This window comes from Amblyomma americanum, chromosome 1 (genome assembly GCF_052857255.1).
Source record: "Amblyomma americanum isolate KBUSLIRL-KWMA chromosome 1, ASM5285725v1, whole genome shotgun sequence".
NCBI classification, from domain to species: Eukaryota; Metazoa; Arthropoda; class Arachnida; order Ixodida; family Ixodidae; genus Amblyomma; species Amblyomma americanum.
Genome location: NC_135497.1, coordinates 529910799 through 529932723, shown reverse-complemented (window position 1 = coordinate 529932723; position 21925 = coordinate 529910799). Strand labels below are relative to the sequence as shown.

The 21925-nt window shown below is 51.6% G+C and overlaps 1 protein-coding gene across 1 annotated transcript; it reads right to left on the bottom strand.

Annotated features, from left to right (window-relative positions):
- Positions 1–11608: 11608 nt before the first annotated feature.
- LOC144129051 (uncharacterized) lies at positions 11609–20876 on the bottom strand. Its single transcript, XM_077662935.1, has 3 exons — positions 20706–20876; positions 12410–12621; positions 11609–12029 (listed from the first exon to the last, which is right to left on the bottom strand). The coding sequence occupies exons 1-3, from the start codon at positions 20874–20876 to the stop codon at positions 11609–11611; spliced, it is 804 nt and encodes a 267-aa protein (XP_077519061.1).
- Between the last annotated feature and the right edge of the window lie 1049 nt (positions 20877–21925).

Here is a 21925-nt window from a genome sequence, read left to right as displayed (position 1 = left end):
CGAATTCATGGGACATAAAGCAGCTCCCACGGTCCATGATGAGGCGCCGGGGAACACCGTGCCGAAGAACGAGATGCTGTTCCACAAACGCGACGGCATGAGCGGACGACGTGTCTGGAACGGGCAGTGCTTCGACCCACTTGGAGAAGTAGTCGATCGCAACCAGAACATACCGGTTGCCGGCACGCGTTTTCGGAAACGGGCCCAAATGATAGAGTCCAACCAGCTCGAAAGGTGAACTTGGTGGCGAAAAAGCCTGCGGGGGTGGCTTGGTTACACCTGTGGACGGTTTTCTGTACTGGCATGTCTGGCAGGACGCCACGTGTTCCTTGACATCTCTGGACATATTAGGCCACCAAAACCGCTCCGACACTCGTGCGTAGGTCTTGCCGCGACCAAGGTGACGAGCCGTGGGAGCGTCGTGTAAGCCGCGCAAGATTTGCGACCGCAGTGTTGCCGGCACAACTGGCAACCAGACGGGTGGTCGACCACGGAGCCGCTTCACATGACACAAGAGGTCGTCCTTCATTCGATAGACCCGGCGTAGTTGGCGGAGGCCTGCGCCGGCGGCGGTGCCAGGGGAGTGGATTATGGCAGCAATGGCGGGATCTTGCGTTTGTGCAGTCCTCAGGTGCGTCAAAGCCGTCACGGAACAAGGGTGGCGAGAAAGGAAATCGGCATCTTGATGGGCAGAGCCGCGCCGATGCACTATTGTGAAATTGTACTCTTGAAGTTGCAGGGACCAGCGTGCAATCTTGGCATTCAAATGTTTGGCGGACTGCAGCCAAGTGAGAGCGCTATTGTCCGTGACTATGGTGAAGTGACGGCCGTACAGGTAGGGACGGAACTTCTCGACGGCCCAGACAACGGCGAGGCACTCGAGTTCTGAAGAGTGGCGGCGGCGCTCAACGTCGGAAAGCTGGCGGCTGGCATAAGCTAGGACTTTGTGGTCACCAGACTCGTCTTCTTGCAGGAGGACAGCGCCGAGCCCATCTTGGCTGGCATCCGTGTGGAGGACGATGGGGGCCGATTCGTCGTAATGGGCCAATGTAGGAGGCTCGAGGAGGGCGTGCTTGACGTCAAGAAACGCGAGCTGTTGGGCCTGCGTCCAACTCCACGGTGCATTCTTCTTCAGCAGGGCGGTCAATGGAGCGCTGCGCTTGGCAAAGTCCGGAATGAAACGACGGAAATACGAAGCAAATCCAAGGAAACTTTTGAGCTCCTTGGCGGTGGTGGGAGCTTCGTAAGCTGTAAGCGCTTTTAGCTTTTCAGGGTCGGGACGGATGCCATGCCGGCTCACAACGTGACCCAAGTACGTCACCTCCGCGAAACCGAAGAAACATTTTTTTTTTGTTTTAAGCGAAGCCCAGCAGAGGTAAGGGCTTCGAGGACGAGTTTGAGGCGTCTCTGGTGTTCTTCAAATGTAGCCGCGTAGACAATTACGTCATCCAGGTAGACCAACGCCATAGTCCACATCAAATGGCCTAAGACTCGGTCCATGAGACGCTGGAAGGTGGCTGGAGCGTTCTAGAGACCGAAGGGCATACGGTTGAACTAGTAAAGGCCGTCGGGAGTCACGAAAGCCGTCTTTTCCGCATCATCGGGGTGAACAGGCACCTGCCAGTAGCCCGAGAGCAGATCTAGCGTGGAAAAATAACGGGCCCCCTTCAGGCGGTCAAGCGCATCGTCGAGGCGAGGCAGCGGGTACACGTCGCAATTAGTAATAGCATTTAGCTTCCGATAGCCAACGCAGAAGCGGTGTGTTCCATCCTTCTTACGCACAAGGACGACAGGGGAGGACCAAGGGCTACAAGAAGGGGCAATGATTCCCTGGTCGAGCATGTCGCACACGTGCTGCTGGATGACTCTCCGTTCGGCTGGCGCTACACGGCGAGGTTGGTGATGAACGGGCCCGCGGTTTTCGGTGTTGATCCGGTGTTGAGCCCAGGAAGTGCACCCGAGTTCACCGGCGCTGAGAGCAAGACAACTGTGATGCTCGAGCAGCAAGGTCTTCAGAGAGGCGAGCTCCGCGCAGGTCAGGCTGGGTCCAAAGTTAAATTCTTCCCATGATAGGATCGCCGGCGCTGGAGGGTGGCGAGGCGGGGCTTCAGGTTGCAGAGACGCCGCTGGTGACCCGGGGTCCAAAACTGAGGCTGTACCCAATTGCGTGCCGGGAGTCAGCGCGAGAGGTACGCTGCTGATGTTGAGTAGAAATACGTGGGCCTCTCCTTTGAGCACAGGCAGAAGGCTTCGAGGGGAGGTCATCTGACGGGCTGGAGCTGAACACCGGATGGGTTCGAACAGCACGTCTGCTGTGACCGGACTGTCAAGCTTGGCATACACCCACGTTGCCGCACCCGGTGGCAGGGTCACGGCGGACGTCACAGTCACGGTAGTGACGTCGAACGGCTTGACTCGACACGGCCACTTCGTCGCGAGGTCACGCAGAGATGCTGAGGCACGCTTGGTCGCCGACACCAGGGACTGCCACAGGGCGACACCGAGGCTGGAAACCCGGCTAAGCCAGCCCGGCCCACAGAGAGTTCGGCTCGCCCGTGGTTTGGTTCTAGTAAAATTAAGGACGACTCCGGCTTGCTGGCACCACACGCACCCGAGGACCACTGGCCAAATAGGGCTGTCTGCGACAACAAACTCGGTGGAGATGGTATTTCCGAGTGCTGTCAGGTTGACGACGACACGTCCGACTTGCTCCACAGGGGTGCCGTTAAAAGCTAAGAGCCGGGTTTTGGCGGCTGGCAGAAGCAGGTGGGGCGCGTTAGCAACAAACGATTTGTGCAGTACATTGACAGCCGCTCCAGTGTCAACCAAGGCCTTTACGTGCCGGTCAAGCAGGGCGACGTCGACGAGCACGTAAGGAGCATCAGTGGTAATCGGAGCCGACGAAAGGAGGGGACGCGGAGAACGAAGGAGTGTGGGGACGGACTTTAAATCGTTTCCCGACGTTGGAGGGCCGGCGCAGTCCCTCGCGTAGTGTCCCCGCAGGCCGCAGCGGAAGCAGGTCATGCGGACGTCGTTACGCAGGCGTCGGATAGAGGCCGCAGTTGGGGCTGCGGACCGAGGAGCCTGCACCCGGACGCTGCGCTCGGCAGACGGTGGCGACCTCCGCGTGGCCAGCAAAGTCAATTCCGCCTCGATGGCGAGCGCCATGGCGGCGCGGACGGAATCAGGACGGCCAGAGCGGACCAAGCGCTGCACCTCGGGGAGTCGGATGGCGTCGACAAACGCCTCGGTGCCGACCAGGGCCACGGCGTTCTGAGGCGCTCCCGGCAGCGACTGCAGAGCCAGGCGCTCAATGGCGGCGGCGAGGTCCTGGTACGTCTCCCCGGGCTCTTGACGGCGGGCTCGCAGGCGGTGGTACTGCACACGGGGTTGACCTGAGGCACCATAGTGGTCGGCGAGGAGGCCCGCCAGAACAGTGTAAGAGCCCAGCTGGTCGGGCGGCACGTTCTGCAGCAGCTCGGTGGCGCGGCCCCTCAGTTTTGCAACGAGCATCCATGCCTTCATTTACTCGTCCCAGCCTCTCGCCGCCGCAATACCGTCCAGCTGGATGCGGTAAGCATCCCACGAGATGGTGCCGTCAAATGTGGGCAATTCCACAACGTCCAACGAACACTGCGGCGAGGACGCACCCGCGCCGAGCACGCCATTGGCGGCCACGACCGCAGGCCCAGCGACGGCAGAGCCGTAAACAGCGGCGGCGGGGACGCCCAAAGGCGCCTGACCTGTGCTCGGCTCGGCTGGCACCAGGCGACGGAGTTCGCGCCGGAGAGCTTCCATCTCCCCAGCCTGGGCAGTCAGACGGGCCTCCCATGCGTCCATCCGTTGGGTGACTGTATCCAGGAGGCGCTCAACACCGGCGTCCGGCTGCTGCGAAGAGCCGAGCCCCTCCGAGCGCCTAGGTCTAGCGGCGCCGGCCGCCGCGTCGTCGGCGCTATCGGCTGATGATGGACTCCTGTCGTCTGGCACGTCGGGTGCTTGACTCTGGGAGCGGGTGAGCGGCATGATCCCACCGCTGCCACCAAAATGTTACGGTGTGGGATGCCACGGGGTGGCCACGGGCCCGCCCAGAGAAATATAGCAGCAGTACGGAGGAGAGCCGGCGAAGCACGACCGGCGGCGGCCAAGCTTTCTCGTTCTATCTCCCTCGTGCTAGAGCCGCGCGCTCGCCGCTCGCGCTCCGCCTCTTCTTTTATTCCCGTATCAATATATATATATATATATATATATATATATATATATATATATATATATATATATATATATATATATATATGAAGGGAGCGAACAGTCACCGAAACCAAGGTGCATAAGGGAACGTTAATTTTTTTTTTAATGTGTTATGCTTATCAGTAGGATAATAATTCTTAGATTAATAAACTGCTTAAAGAAAATTACTTATAAAGCAGCAGAAAAAACAACCATGCCGCCGGTGGGATCCGAACCCACAACCTCCGAATATCGCGTCCGGTGCTCTTACCAACTGAGCTACGGCGACGGCTGTCCAATCTGCTGCTCTCGTGGGTATTTATGTTTACTGGGTGTAAGCGAGCCTTGAGAGTGTTCACCAGCGCCACCCTCGACCATAGCGGCGGACGTAGCACGTCCTGTAATACCGCGAGCGTGACGTAGAACGTCATCTAACGGCGAGGGCGGAAACTGTGCGAGAGCTTTCTTATGCTACCTTTGGCACTAAGACTGCCAGAACCGAGACCCTCGTTAAGCTATCAGCAGACAAGTTAAAGGAAATGAGGGGCCCGTTTGACAAATTTATGAAGGGAGCGAACAGTCACCGAAACCAAGGTGCATAGGGGAACGTTAATTTTTTTTTTTAATGTGTTATGCTTATCAGTAGGATAATAATTCTTAGATTAATAAATTGCTTAAAGAAAATTACTTATAAAGCAGCAGAAAAAACAACCATGCCGCCGGTGGGATCCGAACCCACAACCTCCGAATATCGCGTCCGGTGCTCTTACCAACTGAGCTACGGCGACGGCTGTCCAATCTGCTGCTCTCGTGGGTATTTATGTTTACTGGGTGTAAGCGAGCCTTGAGAGTGTTCACCAGCGCCACCCTCGACCATAGCGGCGGACGTAGCACGTCCTGTAATACCGCGAGCGTGACGTAGAACGTCATCTAACGGCGAGGGCGGAAACTGTGCGAGAGCCCTCTTATGCTACCTTTGGCACTAAGACTGCCAGAACCGAGACCCTCGTTAAGCTATCAGCAGACAAGTTAAAGGAAATGAGGGGCCCGTTTGACAAATTTATGAAGGGAGCGAACAGTCACCGAAACCAAGGTGCATAGGGGAACGTTAATTTTGTTTTTTTAATGTGTTATGCTTATCAGTAGGATAATAATTCTTAAATTAATAAATTGCTTAAAGAAAATTACTTATAAAGCAGCAGAAAAAACAACCATGCCGCCGGTGGGATCCGAACCCACAACCTCCGAATATCGCGTCCGGTGCTCTTACCAACTGAGCTACGGCGACGGCTGTCCAATCTGCTGCTCTCGTGGGTATTTATGTTTACTGGGTGTAAGCGAGCCTTGAGAGTGTTCACCAGCGCCACCCTCGACCATAGCGGCGGACGTAGCACGTCCTGTAATACCGCGAGCGTGACGTAGAACGTCATCTAACGGCGAGGGCGGAAACTGTGCGAGAGCCCTCTTATGCTACCTTTGGCACTAAGACTGCCAGAACCGAGACCCTCGTTAAGCTATCAGCAGACAAGTTAAAGGAAATGAGGGGCCCGTTTGACAAATTTATGAAGGGAGCAAACAGTCACCGAAACCAAGGTGCATAGGGGAACGTTAATTTTTTTAATGTGTTATGCTTATCAGTAGGATAATAATTCTTAGATTAATAAATTGCTTAAAGAAAATTACTTATAAAGCAGCAGAAAAAACAACCATGCCGCCGGTGGGATCCGAACCCACAACCTCCGAATATCGCGTCCGGTGCTCTTACCAACTGAGCTACGGCGACGGCTGTCCAATCTGCTGCTCTCGTGGGTATTTATGTTTACTGGGTGTAAGCGAGCCTTGAGAGTGTTCACCAGCGCCACCCTCGACCATAGCGGCGGACGTAGCACGTCCTGTAATACCGCGAGCGTGACGTAGAACGTCATCTAACGGCGAGGGCGGAAACTGTGCGAGAGCCCTCTTATGCTACCTTTGGCACTAAGACTGCCAGAACCGAGACCCTCGTTAAGCTATCAGCAGACAAGTTAAAGGAAATGAGGGGCCCGTTTGACAAATTTATGAAGGGAGCGAACAGTCACCGAAACCAAGGTGCATAGGGGAACGTTAATTTTTTTTTTAATGTGTTATGCTTATCAGTAGGATAATAATTCTTAGATTAATAAATTGCTTAAAGAAAATTACTTATAAAGCAGCAGAAAAAACAACCATGCCGCCGGTGGGATCCGAACCCACAACCTCCGAATATCGCGTCCGGTGCTCTTACCAACTGAGCTACGGCGACGGCTGTCCAATCTGCGGCTCTCGTGGGTATTTATGTTTACTGGGTGTAAGCGAGCCTTGAGAGTGTTCACCAGCGCCACCCTCGACCATAGCGGCGGACGTAGCACGTCCTGTAATACCGCGAGCGTGACGTAGAACGTCATCTAACGGCGAGGGCGGAAACTGTGCGAGAGCCCTCTTATGCTACCTTTGGCACTAAGACTGCCAGAACCGAGACCCTCGTTAAGCTATCAGCAGCTTAACGAGGGTCTCGGTTCTGGCAGTCTTAGTGCCAAAGGTAGCATAAGAGGGCTCTCGCACAGTTTCCGCCCTCGCCGTTAGATGACGTTCTACGTCACGCTCGCGGTATTACAGGACGTGCTACGTCCGCCGCTATGGTCGAGGGTGGCGCGTCACGCTCGCGGTATTACAGGACGTGCTACGTCCGCCGCTATGGTCGAGGGTGGCGCTGGTGAACACTCTCAAGGCTCGCTTACACCCAGTAAACATAAATACCCACGAGAGCAGCAGATTGGACAGCCGTCGCCGTAGCTCAGTTGGTAAGAGCACCGGACGCGATATTCGGAGGTTGTGGGTTCGGATCCCACCGGCGGCATGGTTGTTTTTTCTGCTGCTTTATAAGTAATTTTCTTTAAGCAATTTATTAATCTAAGAATTATTATCCTACTGATAAGCATAACACATTAAAAAAAAAATTAACGTTCCCCTATGCACCTTGGTTTCGGTGACTGTTCGCTCCCTTCATAAATTTGTCAAACGGGCCCCTCATTTCCTTTAACTTGTCTGCTGATAGCTTAACGAGGGTCTCGGTTCTGGCAGTCTTAGTGCCAAAGGTAGCATAAGAAAGCTCTCGCACAGTTTCCGCCCTCGCCGTTAGATGACGTTCTACGTCACGCTCGCTGTATTACAGGACGTGCTACGTCCGCCGCTATGGTCGAGGGTGGCGCTGGTGAACACTCTCAAGGCTCGCTTACACCCAGTAAACATAAATACCCACGAGAGCAGCAGATTGGACAGCCGTCGCCGTAGCTCAGTTGGTAAGAGCACCGGACGCGATATTCGGAGGTTGTGGGTTCGGATCCCACCGGCGGCATGGTTGTATTTTCTGCTGCTTTATAAGTAATTTTCTTTAAGCAATTTATTAATCTAAGAATTATTATCCTACTGATAAGCATAACACATTAAAAAAAAAAATTAACGTTCCCCTATGCACCTTGGTTTCGGTGACTGTTCGCTCCCGTCATAAATTTGTCAAACGGGCCCCTCATTTCCTTTAACTTGTCTGCTGATAGCTTAACGAGGGTCTCGGTTCTGGCAGTCTTAGTGCCAAAGGTAGCATAAGAGGGCTCTCGCACAGTTTCCGCCCTCGCCGTTAGATGACGTTCTACGTCACGCTCGCGGTATTACAGGACGTGCTACGTCCGCCGCTATGGTCGAGGGTGGCGCTGGTGAACACTCTCAAGGCTCGCTTACACCCAGTAAACATAAATACCCACGAGAGCAGCAGATTGGACAGCCGTCGCCGTAGCTCAGTTGGTAAGAGCACCGGACGCGATATTCGGAGGTTGTGGGTTCGGATCCCACCGGCGGCATGGTTGTTTTTTCTGCTGCTTTATAAGTAATTTTCTTTAAGCAATTTATTAATCTAAGAATTATTATCCTACTGATAAGCATAACACATTAAAAAAAAAAAAATTAACGTTCCCCTATGCACCTTGGTTTCGGTGACTGTTCGCTCCCTTCATAAATTTGTCAAACGGGCCCCTCATTTCCTTTAACTTGTCTGCTGATAGCTTAACGAGGGTCTCGGTTCTGGCAGTCTTAGTGCCAAAGGTAGCATAAGAGGGCTCTCGCACAGTTTCCGCCCTCGCCGTTAGATGACGTTCTACGTCACGCTCGCGGTATTACACGACGTGCTACGTCCGCCGCTATGGTCGAGGGTGGCGCTGGTGAACACTCTCAAGGCTCGCTTACACCCAGTAAACATAAATACCCACGAGAGCAGCAGATTGGACAGCCGTCGCCGTAGCTCAGTTGGTAAGAGCACCGGACGCGATATTCGGAGGTTGTCGGTTCGGATCCCACCGGCGGCATGGTTGTTTTTTCTGCTGCTTTATAAGTAATTTTCTTTAAGCAATTTATTAATCTAAGAATTATTATCCTACTGATAAGCATAACACATTAAAAAAAAAAAAATTAACGTTCCCCTATGCACCTTGGTTTCGGTGACTGTTCGCTCCTTTCATAAATTTGTCAAACGGGCCCCTCATTTCCTTTAACTTGTCTGCTGATAGCTTAACGAGGGTCTCGGTTCTGGCAGTCTTAGTGCCAAAGGTAGCATAAGAGGGCTCTCGCACAGTTTCCGCCCTCGCCGTTAGATGACGTTCTACGTCACGCTCGCGGTATTACAGGACGTGCTACGTCCGCCGCTATGGTCGAGGGTGGCGCTGGTGAACACTCTCAAGGCTCGCTTACACCCAGTAAACATAAATACCCACGAGAGCAGCAGATTGGACAGCCGTCGCCGTAGCTCAGTTGGTAAGAGCACCGGACGCGATATTCGGAGGTTGTGGGTTCGGATCCCACCGGCGGCATGGTTGTTTTTTCTGCTGCTTTATAAGTAATTTTCTTTAAGCAATTTATTAATCTAAGAATAATTATCCTACTGATAAGCATAACACATTAAAAAAAAAAAATTAACGTTCCCCTATGCACCTTGGTTTCGGTGACTGTTCGCTCCCTTCATAAATTTGTCAAACGGGCCCCTCATTTCCTTTAACTTGTCTGCTGATATATATATATATATATATATATATATATATATATATATATATATATATATATATATATACGACAAAGCACCCAAGAAACGCAGCCGCAGGTGCGTGACGATGCCTGCAGTCTCTTTGCTTCACTGAATTCTGTACCAGTTGAGCTGCTATACTACAGTTTTCTTGCTACTGATATCTGTTAATTCCGTAACGGCATCCCTGCACGAATCACATGGTCTATATCCACTGCCTTTCTACACAGGGGCCATATAGGCAAGCCTGCTGGAGCAACAGTTTTCAGTTGGAAGGTTTTTAACCTCGTCGCTCTTCAACCACCTGGCCTGCCTGTTATACCAAGACGGGAACAACTGTACATGGAGTTCTATCTCCTCACCCTGCCACACGAGTCATCTGTAAGGAACTGGTGCCACACTGCGGCTGGCGTGGACGCTCGAGAAGAAAAAGCGGAAGTGGAACGTGGCGAAGAGCGCGTGCGGGGGAGAACATGAGGAAGAACGCGGTCGGCGATGGACGTGTTCGAGATCTGCGGGCTCCACGAGTTTCCAGGCTTGGGCCTCAGCCGCAGACGTCCGGGCTACCAGACCTGGACAGCCGTCGTCGAAAGCGTGGGCCACCAGACCCAGGCGCCGCTGTTCAACTCCTGTCCGGCAGCCTCAGCGCACGGGCCGCCTCTGTATCCACCGCTGCTTACCCGGGCTACCTGACCGGGGGGCTGCGCCTGTGTTCCATTAAGGTGTCGACCGAAGCCTACAGACTGCGCCGACGCCCCGACACACCTCCTCGCCCGACGCACCATCTACCAAGCTCACACGTCGAATGCTGAACACTTCGCCGAACTTTGAATGCTGAGTAAACCTTTCGTTTTTTTCCCTCAAGCTCTCCTTTGTCTTCCGCGAGTGTTGTATTTGTTTGCTTTCCTGTTCATGTGTTTGTGAAATCTTACCTCTTAAGGCTTGCATTAGAGTTTTTCTTTTTTTCCTACATGCCACCTCGTTGATTTCTTTTACCTTTTAACGCGTAGTAATCAAACTTACAGTCCTTTCCCCTCCCATCATCCCTCCGTTCCCACTCACTAGGGGCTCCTGCATATAGCCTAACAGTTGCGGCCGCTACCGTAGTTGTACACCTACCATTGAATACGACACACAGTATCAGCCCATGTGCCGTTAAAAATAACCCGTTAAAGAAGCACAACACAGAGTTACTTCTCTTGGTACCAGAGTGGTAGCACATCGGAGGCGTAATTCCAAAGAGATGGGATCGCGGCCCGCCTATGTGTTACGAAGTCGTGAGCTGTAGCGCATCCAGAGTTGGACCAGTACAGAGACGCTCAACAGGCCTTGACGGCTATTGAAAAGTAACTCGGTCTATTGAATAAATCGCTCGTGCCATGATTTCCGCTGTACTCGCCACAAAGTGAAGTAGCCAAACACGTTTACACAAACGAATGTTCCCCTCTTTCGCACTCAGCAAGAGACAGATCCTGCGGGACACCCCTCGCAGTTATACATTTCAGCGCTAGGAGAGAATGTGGCAGTCAAGGCAACGTGTCTGCGACCAAAACTTCGGCCACTGGTTTGCGGGGGAGAACGAGGGGGGATACAACCCTTGTTAACTGGCCGGAGTGCTTGGCGCGGTGACACTGTACGGGAATAACAGCCCGCCCCTTCTCTCTTTACTGCCTTGCCTTGGTTGCTGCCCAAGCAGCACGCCAATAACGGGCCACCGTTGGCATATCATTGGCGAAAATTGGCGCGAATATCTGCCCTTCGTTGGCATTTAGGCAAATCGCAGCTCTTTCCAAGCATGGCCCAACATTCCCACCAAGATTGGGCTGATGATAAGCCAATCTGAATGCCAAGAATGGCCCGAACATCACTGCCAATATAGGGCCCAATATGGCCGAATAGTGGCTCCAATATGGCCGAATAGTGGCCCCAATATGGCCAAATAGTGGCCTTTCGGATACCGGCATATCTTTGCTACCTCTAGGCATTTCCAGTATTTTCCGAGACCAGTGCAGAATTATCGCATGCATTTAGAGGTCCCGTCCGTGGTTTTCAATACCATGCGACTTCTAGCTGTATATGCAATTGGTTCGAACTCCCATTAAAATTTCAAAACTGCATGCAGTATTTTCATTGCATATGTATTTTGATTTGCAAACAATATTTCATGAACATTTTTTACTTAATGTCCAGCAGCTACCAAATGAAACAAGCAATCAGGAATTTCAGAAAAATGTTTTTTTTATTTTTCATGGGCCCGTGGGGCAATCACCCATGTGGCAAGGGTGCTGCGTGGGGTGGCTAAGCGTGAGGAGGAGGCTGTGGGGGGGGGGGGGGGGCAGGGGAAGGGGCAGAGCTTGGGTGGACCCCTGAGGGGCACATGACGGCCATGCCTGGAGGGGCTGCAGGGCAGGAGGCTGAGGGCGCGCCTGGGCAATGTGCTGACCCAGCACAGGGGTTAACAGGTGACGCTTGTGGCTCCTCAGAAGGAGCCTGAGACTCAGGATGCTCTAAAGCTTGGGCATAGCGCCTCTTTCGGCCGCCCTCTCGGTCGCACACACCGGGCAGCCACCTGCTAATGAAACCCTGTGCTGCCAGGATGTCGACACCCTGCCTCTCGCAGATGGCATCTGTGCAAGGTGAGTGTGCATTAAGACCAAGAAATGCAACTTTTAAAACGATACACTTCCTGCAAGCATATGGAAATCCAAGTTCATGATTTCATACAGAAAAACCACACGTTACTGACACACAAGGTATCCCAACAAACAACACAAGTACTGTACAGTAGTGAAATGCAACAAAAATGAGCTATCATGAAGACACTGCAGTCAACGTCAAAGCGGCCATTGCAGGGAAGTTCATGACAACGGATTATAATACAATACGACAAATGGAAATGATTGGTTTGATTGAGGGCATCAGCTGCTTCTTTATGGAGTTTTATATGACTAAGACCCCCTAACTAATCACATAAACACAGCAGCAGAATATTCATCAGCTGTTATAAAAAATTACAGTAAGATACAGCACGAAAATAGCTTGGAAAAACTCGTACATGTTTAAAAGCAGGAATCTCAATATTTCTAAATTAAAAGCTACAGCAATTCAAAATCAGGTATACCTGTTGCCACCCTGCACAGCTTTGTGCCAACGAATGGCCGTTTTCCTTTTCTCCCCCTCAGGCTGAATAGTCTCTGCACAGCCACCCCCATCACAGCACTCATCACATTCGCCGCCACCTCCTTTAGATTGTTCCCGCCTAGGCGGAGAAGCTGCTGCTTCTGAAAAGAAAAATTTGCAGTTGCCCAACGGTTATTTCACATAAAAAATCACATTCTATAACCACTTAACTTGTAGAACGCAATAGCAAAGACAACGGTGTGACTTCGAAAGTAATCGTAGTATAACTGCTACAACACAGCAGCAATTATAGTGGTTTTTTTACACCTCATGTGAAAAACACTTCTTACATTTTGACCACCGTAACAGCATCAAGAAGTTCAACATTAAATTGTTTAGCACTCGCAAGGGATTACTCCACGGTGATTCATGTCTTATGCATCACTACAGGGAAAATATGCAACTAAAATTACCATCTATAGAAACTGTCCTGGTTGGAGTGGAGTACTGCACTTCAATTATTGGAAGGTATAAAAAGCAATAGCCAGGCAAAAGGCTGATCAAAGCTGTCTCCTTAATTGAAAAACAACGAATAATGTGAAAAATTAGCTCCGAAACAGCACTCCCAGTCAATCGTCTCAAACCAATAATTAAAATAATTTGTGTGCCACCTTAACTCAGCCAAACTTTGTGTACAAAATATATACCAAAAAATAGACTTAACATTACACTACACTAGCTTCATGAGGCTCAATACTTTGATGGAAAGTGCCACAAATAGTATAGTAGAGCATAACATAGTACTGTGATTAAATAAATCAAGACAGCCTTAAAATATCTCTTGAAAGCATTGTTAGCAGCACAGATACAGCACTCTGCAATTCAAACTTCAAGGTAACAGATTTTCGTCTGAATCATCAGAGTTGCACCCTCATATATCCAAGCAGGTAAACCTTGCCTTAGTACCCCATCAGTATCAGTGAAGAACTTGCTCATGTGGCCAAGCATGTGCTATATGTCAATGACAGCATATAATTACTAATCAAAATGTTAATTACTCTTGTTAATTCTCGCCCTGTTTCCTTCGCACCTTTTCCATCAGCTGAAATTGTGCTATATACCCCGATACAGCTGTGCTGTCCGTGTTAATTTCTTTCCTTTGTACCATCTTGTGTGCTTTGTTGCAGAGGTCATGAACCCTAGTTGATGCTTTTAAACGAATATGTCATGTGAACTACAAGCACTGAACTAGTAGGGAGCTAATGACAAGAGGCCTGACCTACCACTAGCTGCCGTGAAAGCGGCAATGGGGATTAATTGCATAGTGCCTGCAGTCAGCTTATCGCCAAGGATTTTGATAAGGAGCACACGACTGCTCTTGGGAGCTCAGAAAGTGCATTAAATAGGGTCTATTTTGAAGAAACGTTCAATCCGATTTTAGAAGGAACGGAAACAATGCATTTATTTCGAATGTAAAAGAAGCAAAAACAATTAAGGCACTTATTTCGAATCAAAAAGAAACAAATGTTAATTCTGTAAGGGAGTTTGGATTTTTCACTGTAATACAGGAATTAGACTTAGTATAAAGTAATCTATGCAACTGTCATTTTCGGTATAAGTGGGCGCGACTGTTTCCGGAATTTTCAGTTGTAATACAACAGACTATTAACAATGTCAAAGTAACCCTACTATGTGCGGACTTTTCAAAATTCATCCATTCCCACTGTTACGTCTCGCCTACCTACGACGCGCGGTATAGCCGGCGCGGATGCAACGGACGCCGCGGCTTCGTTCATCGCGGCCGCAACGCCTCCCGCCAAGCGCGTCCAGGCAGGTTTCAGTGCCACGTGTCGTCGTGCGTGCGTGTGTGTGTGTGTGCATGTTTTGCCCACGCTTGTCAAAGCGCGGCAGCCGGGGAGAGGAGCTCCCCAACTGGGAGGCGAGGAGGTCTGACCGGCGCCGGCCTGGCGGACGCGCCCGTCACGTCTGGACATGTTCAAGCGTCGCCGTATCGGACGCCTCTTCCCAAGCCGTTCCTTCTTGCCCTCGACTCCGTGGGTATAAAGGGGGCTGCCCCGGACGCCAACGAGAGACTTCGATTTCTTCCTGCGAGTAACGTGGTCGCCCTGACCGGCTGCTCTTTTGCGATGCCAGAATAAACAAGTTGTTCTGTTGCCAGTCGACTCATCCTTTGCCGGGACCTTCGGATGTTTCCTGCTTTGCCCCAGGCCGCCAGGCCAACGCTACCCTTGGGGCTTGCAACCCTTTTGCAACAACTGGTTGCCAGCGGTGAGATCCCGACAACGGAGGCCAGCAGCGAAGATATGCGTTCAACTGTATGCTGAGCAGCACAACGACCATCCGGGAGCAGTGCAACGAGCCCTGTGTGATGACTGGTTGCCTGCAGCGGAACGACTGCGCTGAATTCTTGGCTGCGAGGTTTGGTGAGTGCGGGACTTTCTTCTTCTGAGTTTTGCCAGGCTTTTGTTAGTGTCAGAAACAGAGCTGGTAATTGTGGTTGTCGTTGCTGCCGGGTTAGTTTGCGGCAAGACAATAGTAGGCAGTAGAGAAAGCAGCATTCGGAGCAGCCATGGATTTGAAGTCGTTGCGCAAACCGAAATTGCTGGAGCTTGCAAGAGAGTTGGGTCTGGATGTCTCAGACAAACTCAGAAAGCCAGAAATGCTAAGGGCTATTCTTGAGTTGGAGGCTGATGATGACGAGCTGTCGGAATGCCTTGAGACCATTGAGGAGAGGGAGCAAAAAGAGAAAGACGAGCGCGAACGTAAAGAGCAAAAAGAGGAGCGCGAGCGTAAAGAGCAAAAAGAGAAAGACGAGCGCAAACGTAAAGATCAAAAAGATAAAGAGAAAGAAGAGCGCGCTTTGGAAATGAAGCGTCTCGAGGTAGAGATGGAACGCGCTCGTAATGGAAGTCAGGCACACGGTGCAGGAGAACGGGTATCGTTCAAAATGACTGACCTGATGCGGCCGTTTAAGCTTGGAGAGGACATTGGTTTGTTCCTGGTTAACTTTGAGCGAACGTGCGAGAAGCAGGGGTTCTCTCGGGAAACGTGGCCACAGCGCTTGCTCACTTTGTTACCCGCCGAGGCGGCCGACGTAGTCGCTCGCTTGAAGAGAGAGGAGGCAGAGGATTTCGACCAAGTGAAATCGAGTCTGCTAAAAAAGTACAGGCTGTCAGCGGAGGCGTTCCGTCGGAAGTTTCGGGAAAATGAAAAAGGCAGAAATGAGTCATATACAGAGTTTGCCTACAGGCTTATGTCAAACATGCAGGAGTGGCTCAAAGAAGAGAAAGCGTTTGGTGACCACGAGAAAATTCTGCAGTGTTTCGGGCTGGAACAGTTTTATAGTCGGTTACCTGAGAACGTGCGGTACTGGGTCTTGGATAGGCCAGACGTTAGTACAGTGGCTAAAGCCGCCGAGCTAGCCGAGGAGTTTGTGACGCGTCGGGCTCGCGGAGCTAAGGACGGTCAAAAGGGTGAATTTGGCTCCAAGTCTGAGAGGCCGAAGTTCACACCCATGAGAGCAAGGGGGGACACGCGTAGTGCGGATGCGAGTGAAAGCAGTCCGACCGAACGTAAGGAGACGGCGGCAGCCGAAGCCGAACGCAGAAAGCGGTTCGAGGCGAGGCAAGCGCGCGTGTGTTATACGTGCCAGAAGCCGGGTCACTTTTCGGCGCAGTGTCCAGAAACAAAAAGAGAAGTCGTGTGTTTGTCATTATGCAGCACTGACGAGAACATGAAGCTTCTCGAGCCTTACATGCGAGACTTCCTCGTGAACGGGAAAGAGTGCCGAGTGCTTCGTGATTCCGCAGCTACAATGGATGTAGTTCACCCCTCTTACGTAGAACCCGATATGTTCACGGGCGAGTGCGCATGGATCAAGCAAGCAGTGGAAGCTCACAGCGTGTGTCTGCCCGTAGCAAAAGTGCTTATTGAAGGACCTTTCGGAGCACTTGAGACGGAGGCCGCAGTGTCATCTATGCTGCCCCCCCCAGTACCCGTACCTATTTTCGAACAGGTCCGATCACCTCCTGCGCGAGAAGGGGCTTTTGTTTGGTGAGGCTAGCGTTCAGGCCTTAACCAGATCGAGAGTTCGGGAGCTCGCTGCAAAGGCGGTAGTTGCGGGGCCGACGTTGTCGAACAATGAGAAAGGGTCGGAGGCGCAGCAAGCTGATACTCAGAGCACGTCCGAACTGAATAAAATTGAGCCTGTAGCGCTGAAGGCACCAAGTACTGAAGAGGAAACGCCCGACACGGGAAAGTTAGAAGAGCTATCTGCAGATTTGCTCATCACGCCTACGTCCGATGGACTTAATAGGTTGCTAAAAGTCAGCCGGTCGGCTTTGATAGCCGAGCAAAAAAAGGATGGCAGCCTAGAAAACATGCGCTGCAATGTCAAGGAAGGTATCGCCAAGAAAAATGTTCGTTTTGTGGAAAGAGGTGGGGTCTTGTACCGGAAGTATCTAGACCGCAGGGGAGTCGAATTCGATCAGCTGATCGTGCCTCAGTGCTACCGTCAGGATCTGTTGCGCTTGTCGCATGGCGGTTCGTGGTCCGGACACCTAGGAGTTAAGAAGACTAAGGACCGTCTCTTGCAAGAGTACTACTGGCCAGGGTGTTTTCGTGACGTAGAACACTTTGTGAGGGCATGTGACACCTGTCAGCGGGTTGGCAAACCAGGGGACAAATCGAAGGCGCCGTTGAAGTTGGTACCCATCATTACGGAGCCTTTTAGACGGCTCGTTATTGATACAGTGGGACCTCTGCCGGTAACAGCCACGGGGTACAGACACATTTTGACTGTGATCTGCCCAGCGACAAAGTTCCCTGAAGCAGTGCCTCTTAAAGAACTCAGCTCAGTTGAGATAGTCAATGCACTACTGTCCATATTTGCGCGAGTTGGTTTTCCTGCGGAAATCCAGTCAGATCAGGGCACAGTGTTTACCAGCGCTTTGACGACAGCCTTTCTCGAAAGGTGTGGGGTAAAGCTGTTACACAGCTCAGTGTACCACCCACAGTCGAATTCCGTTGAGAAGCTCCACTCCGTCATGAAGCGCGTGTTGAGAGCATTGTGTTTTGAGCAACAAAGTGATTGGGAGCTGTGTCTGCCTGGGGTGATGTTTGCATTAAGGACCGCGCCGCATGCGGCTACGGGGTTTTCGCCAGCTGAGCTGGTGTACGGTCGCTCGCTGCGGTCTCCGCTTCGCATGCTTCGAGACTCGTGGGAAGGCAGGGGCGACGACCCAGTCGTGGTCGAGTACGTGCTTAGTCTCCTCGAACGCTTAAGAAGGGCACAGGAGTTGTCAGGTGAAGCAATGGCAAAGGCCCAGCAGAGGGCCAAGGTTTATTATGATCGGACAGCCAGGGCCCGTCGTTTTGAGGTGGGCGATGAGGTAATGGTATTGCGCACATCGCTAAAAAACAAACTCGACGTGCAGTGGGAGGGCCCAGCACGGATTGTTCAAAAACTGTCGGATGTTAACTACGTGGTGAGTCTGCCAGGAAAGCGGAAAGCACAGCAAGTTTACCACTGTAATCTGCTCAAACCCTATAGACAACGGGAAGCAGTGGTGTGTATGATGGTAAACGTTCCCGAAGAGCTTCCGGTCGAGCTTCCGGGACTAAGCTCAGTGACGAACAGGGAAGACACTGATCAGGTCATTAGTGACTTAATCATTAAAGCACCGCTGTCGCCTGAGCAGAAAACCGAACTACACCAACTCTTACAAGAGTTTCAAGGTCAGTTCTCTGAGAGGCCTGGTAGGACTTCTGTCCTTACTCATAATATAGAACTTACCTCCCCAGAGCCAGTACGATCCAAGGCGTACCGGGTGTCACCCCGCCAGCGCGATATTATGGAGGCTGAGGTAAAGAAAATGCTACAGCTCGGTGTTATTGAGGCGGGTGAGAGTGATTATACCTCCCCTTTGATTTTAGTTGAGGTACCGGGCAAGGAACCTCGTCCTTGCGTCGACTACCGCAGGCTTAATTCCATTACTAAGGATCAAATTTATCCGATCCCTAACATCGAGGAGCGCCTTGAGAAAGTTAGTAGCGCTCAGTTTATTTCCACCCTAGATCTTGTCAGGGGTTATTGGCAGGTTCCACTTACAGAAGAGGCTAGTAGGTATGCGGCGTTCATTTCACCAATGGGAACATTCCGTCCTAAAGTTTTGAGTTTTGGTTTGAAGAACGCGCCATACTGCTTTTCAAGCCTCATGGACAAAGTGTTGCGGGGACAGGAAGAATTCGCTTTACCGTATTTAGACGACGTAGCGATATTCTCCGCCTCCTGGTCTGAGCATATGGCACACTTGCGGGCAGTGCTAACCCGCCTGCGCGAAGCGGGCTTGACAGTCAAGGCTCCCAAGTGCCAATTAGCACAGGCCGAGGTTTTCTACCTCGGTCACGTGATTGGACAGGGTCGTTGCCGCCCCTCTGAAATAAAGGTGGCCGCTGTGCGAGACTTCCCGCAACCGCGCACGAAGACCGATATTCGGTCGTTCTTGGGTGTCGCCGGCTACTATCAGAGGTACATCCCCAGGTACTCCGATATCGCGGCTCCCCTGACGGATGCTCTAAGAAAAACAGAGCCCCAAACAGTCGTCTGGAGCGAGACAAAGGAGAGAGCTTTTAGCGCCCTAAAGAGCGCCCTAACAAGCCAGCCTGTGCTACGATCGCCACACTATACCAAAGGGTTCGTTGTTCAGTGCGATGCTAGTGAGCGAGGCATGGGCGTTGTACTGTGCCAAAGGGACAATGGAGAAGTGGAACACCCCGTCCTGTATGCTAGTCGTAAGCTGACCTGTCGTGAGCAGGCGTACAGCGCCACTGAGAAAGAGTGTGCGTGTCTCGTGTGGGCCGTTCAGAAATTGTCATGCTACCTAGCCGGTTCGAGGTTTATCATTGAGACGGATCACTGCCCTCTCCAATGGCTGCAGACCATATCTCCCAAAAATGGCCGCCTCCTGCGCTGGAGCCTCGCTTTGCAACAATATTCCTTTGAGGTGCGCTACAAAAAGGGGAGTCTCAACGGTAACGCCGATGGCTTAAGTCGAAGCCCCTAACGTAGGAATCCGCCTCAAAGTTGATTGTTAGTGATGTTTTCTTCCTGAGGCAGGATTTTTAACATATTGCTTTTGTTTAGTGTTTCTAAGTGATTATGTGCTTTCTAGTGCAATTTTCCAATTTGTGGACGCGTTCTGAGTGCTGCTTGACTACTGTAAGGAACTAGGCAGTAGTATAAAAGGGGAAAGAGCCTGGCAGAGCTTAGTGAGGGTTGTCTCGTGCTTGCTGACTGAGCGGTTGCGTTTCGGCGTAGTTCTAACGCTTGCTGGGAACGAGCACAAAAATGGCAACTATCCCGAAGTGACTTTACAGTGTCCTATGTGATCCTGAACCCGAGAACGAGGCCTTCTCTGTGCGCTGCGCTCAAGCAACGTCGAGGGACGATCGGTTTCGATTACGAGCATCATCGAGCGACATCCCTCTGGACAGCGGATGCAGTCCCCTGACCATCGGGATCTCCTTCTCCCGGCGGGGCGGTCTGTTACGTCTCGCCTACCTACGACGCGCGGTATAGCCGGCGCGGATGCAACGGACGCCGCGGCTTCGTTCATCGCGGCCGCAACGCCTCCCGCCAAGCGCGTCCAGGCAGGTTTCAGTGCCACGTGTCGTCGTGCGTGCGTGTGTGTGTGTGTGCATGTTTTGCCCACGCTTGTCAAAGCGCGGCAGCCGGGGAGAGGAGCTCCCCAACTGGGAGGCGAGGAGGTCTGACCGGCGCCGGCCTGGCGGACGCGCCCGTCACGTCTGGACATGTTCAAGCGTCGCCGTATCGGACGCCTCTTCCCAAGCCGTTCCTTCTTGCCCTCGACTCCGTGGGTATAAAGGGGGCTGCCCCGGACGCCAACGAGAGACTTCGATTTCTTCCTGCGAGTAACGTGGTCGCCCTGACCGGCTGCTCTTTTGCGATGCCAGAATAAACAAGTTGTTCTGTTGCCAGTCGACTCATCCTTTGCCGGGACCTTCGGATGTTTCCTGCTTTGCCCCAGGCCGCCAGGCCAACGCTACCCTTGGGGCTTGCAACCCTTTTGCAACACCACTATATTAGCTGAAAACTTATACAAGAACAGCATGATTATGGCTTAGGCATGGCAAGCATCTACTTCTGGGGCTCAGATTTTTCAATAAATATCTCAACTACATTAAGCACCCAACAGACTACTGTAATACAACATTGAATGAAAAATTAAATTACCAGGGCAGCTGCTACTCTGTCATCTCTGACAGCAGCTTCTGCCGCCTCAAAGTCTTCAAAGGTGAAGGCTGGCAGCTGAGGGCACTGTGGCGGGAGGGAGCTCACGGGAGGAGATGGTGACCGTGTCCTCGGCTCTTGCCGAGCTTGCTCCAGCCGGCTCAGCCTCTGCATGCAGGATTTCCCGCTACTGCTGCCGTATCTCTAGCAGCAGCCGCAGCACCTTGAGCATTGTCGCTGAAACGAGCAAGGTTTCCAGTGAGGGCAGGCTTTCACAGCAGATGTATATATTTACACCTCAAGGACGCAATATGAGCAATATACTGCATTTACACGCTTGCAAGTCGACCTATTGTTTTCAAATTTGAAAATCCGAAATGTGGGTGTTGGCTTGCAATCGAAAATCAGAGCATGGCACCATAAATAAAGGGGAGACAAACTAGTATCAGGGATGATGCGGTAAATGAAATTTTATGTTTGCTCCACAGCTCTGCCCAGAATTTTCTGCATGGTTCTTGAGAAGGATTTTTCGTTTTCCTTTTTACTTTTAGCTGTATGCTCAGCACTCTTGGGAGCGTTGATAGTTGATGAAAGGGGCACTGTTCCAATTGCAGTGGAACTGCCACTCAGACCAGCAACGCTTGCAGGGAGTGCCGGTACCTGATGAAAAACTAAAAACAGCGCCATAACGACAGACGAGAAGATGGGCGAGCGCTGTTTTTGGTTCTTCAATGATGCACCAGCTCACTCTGTTGTTGGTTCTTCTGCAGCTGACTAAAGAGCTGATGCCACGCACACAGTTTCTCTGTGGCTGTTTGATGCATGTAATATCTCCTGGCTACATATTTTACCAGTTTGTAATGCGGCGCTTCATCAATTGTGCTCAGGGCCAAGTAACGGCGCGTTCACACTTGGACATTCGGCAGCGAGAACGAGCGGAATCCGCTGCCGCGGCAGAGATTGCGCCGAAATACCAAGCACTAAGCCTGATCGGTCCAGGACAGAATTCTGCCACCGGAAAAAAATCCGCAGAATCCCGTCAGCCAATAGGAAGGAGAGTACGAAGTTCGGCAACAAACATGGCGACGCCCTTCGGTGCGGGACGCCTCGTTTGGGACTGAATTCGTCGCTGTTACTGCCTTTTTGAGCGCGTTCAATGCCCATAAAAGCGCCAGCGCTCTTTCGCTTTGTCTCATCTCACCCATAAAAAAGTGTGAGTGATA

Excerpts from the sequence above, each read along its gene's own strand:
- LOC144129051 (XM_077662935.1), bottom strand. The coding sequence starts at position 20,876 with ATGCAGAGGCTGAGCCGGCTGGAGCAAGCTCGGCAAGAGCCGAGGACA. Across the intron at positions 12,622-20,705 it reads ACAGAGTAGCAGCTGCCCTG|CGTTGGGCAACTGCAAATTT; the intron begins GTAATTTAATTT and ends ATGTGAAATAAC. Across the intron at positions 12,030-12,409 it reads ATACCTGATTTTGAATTGCT|AAATCATGAACTTGGATTTC; the intron begins GTAGCTTTTAAT and ends TTTTTCTGTATG.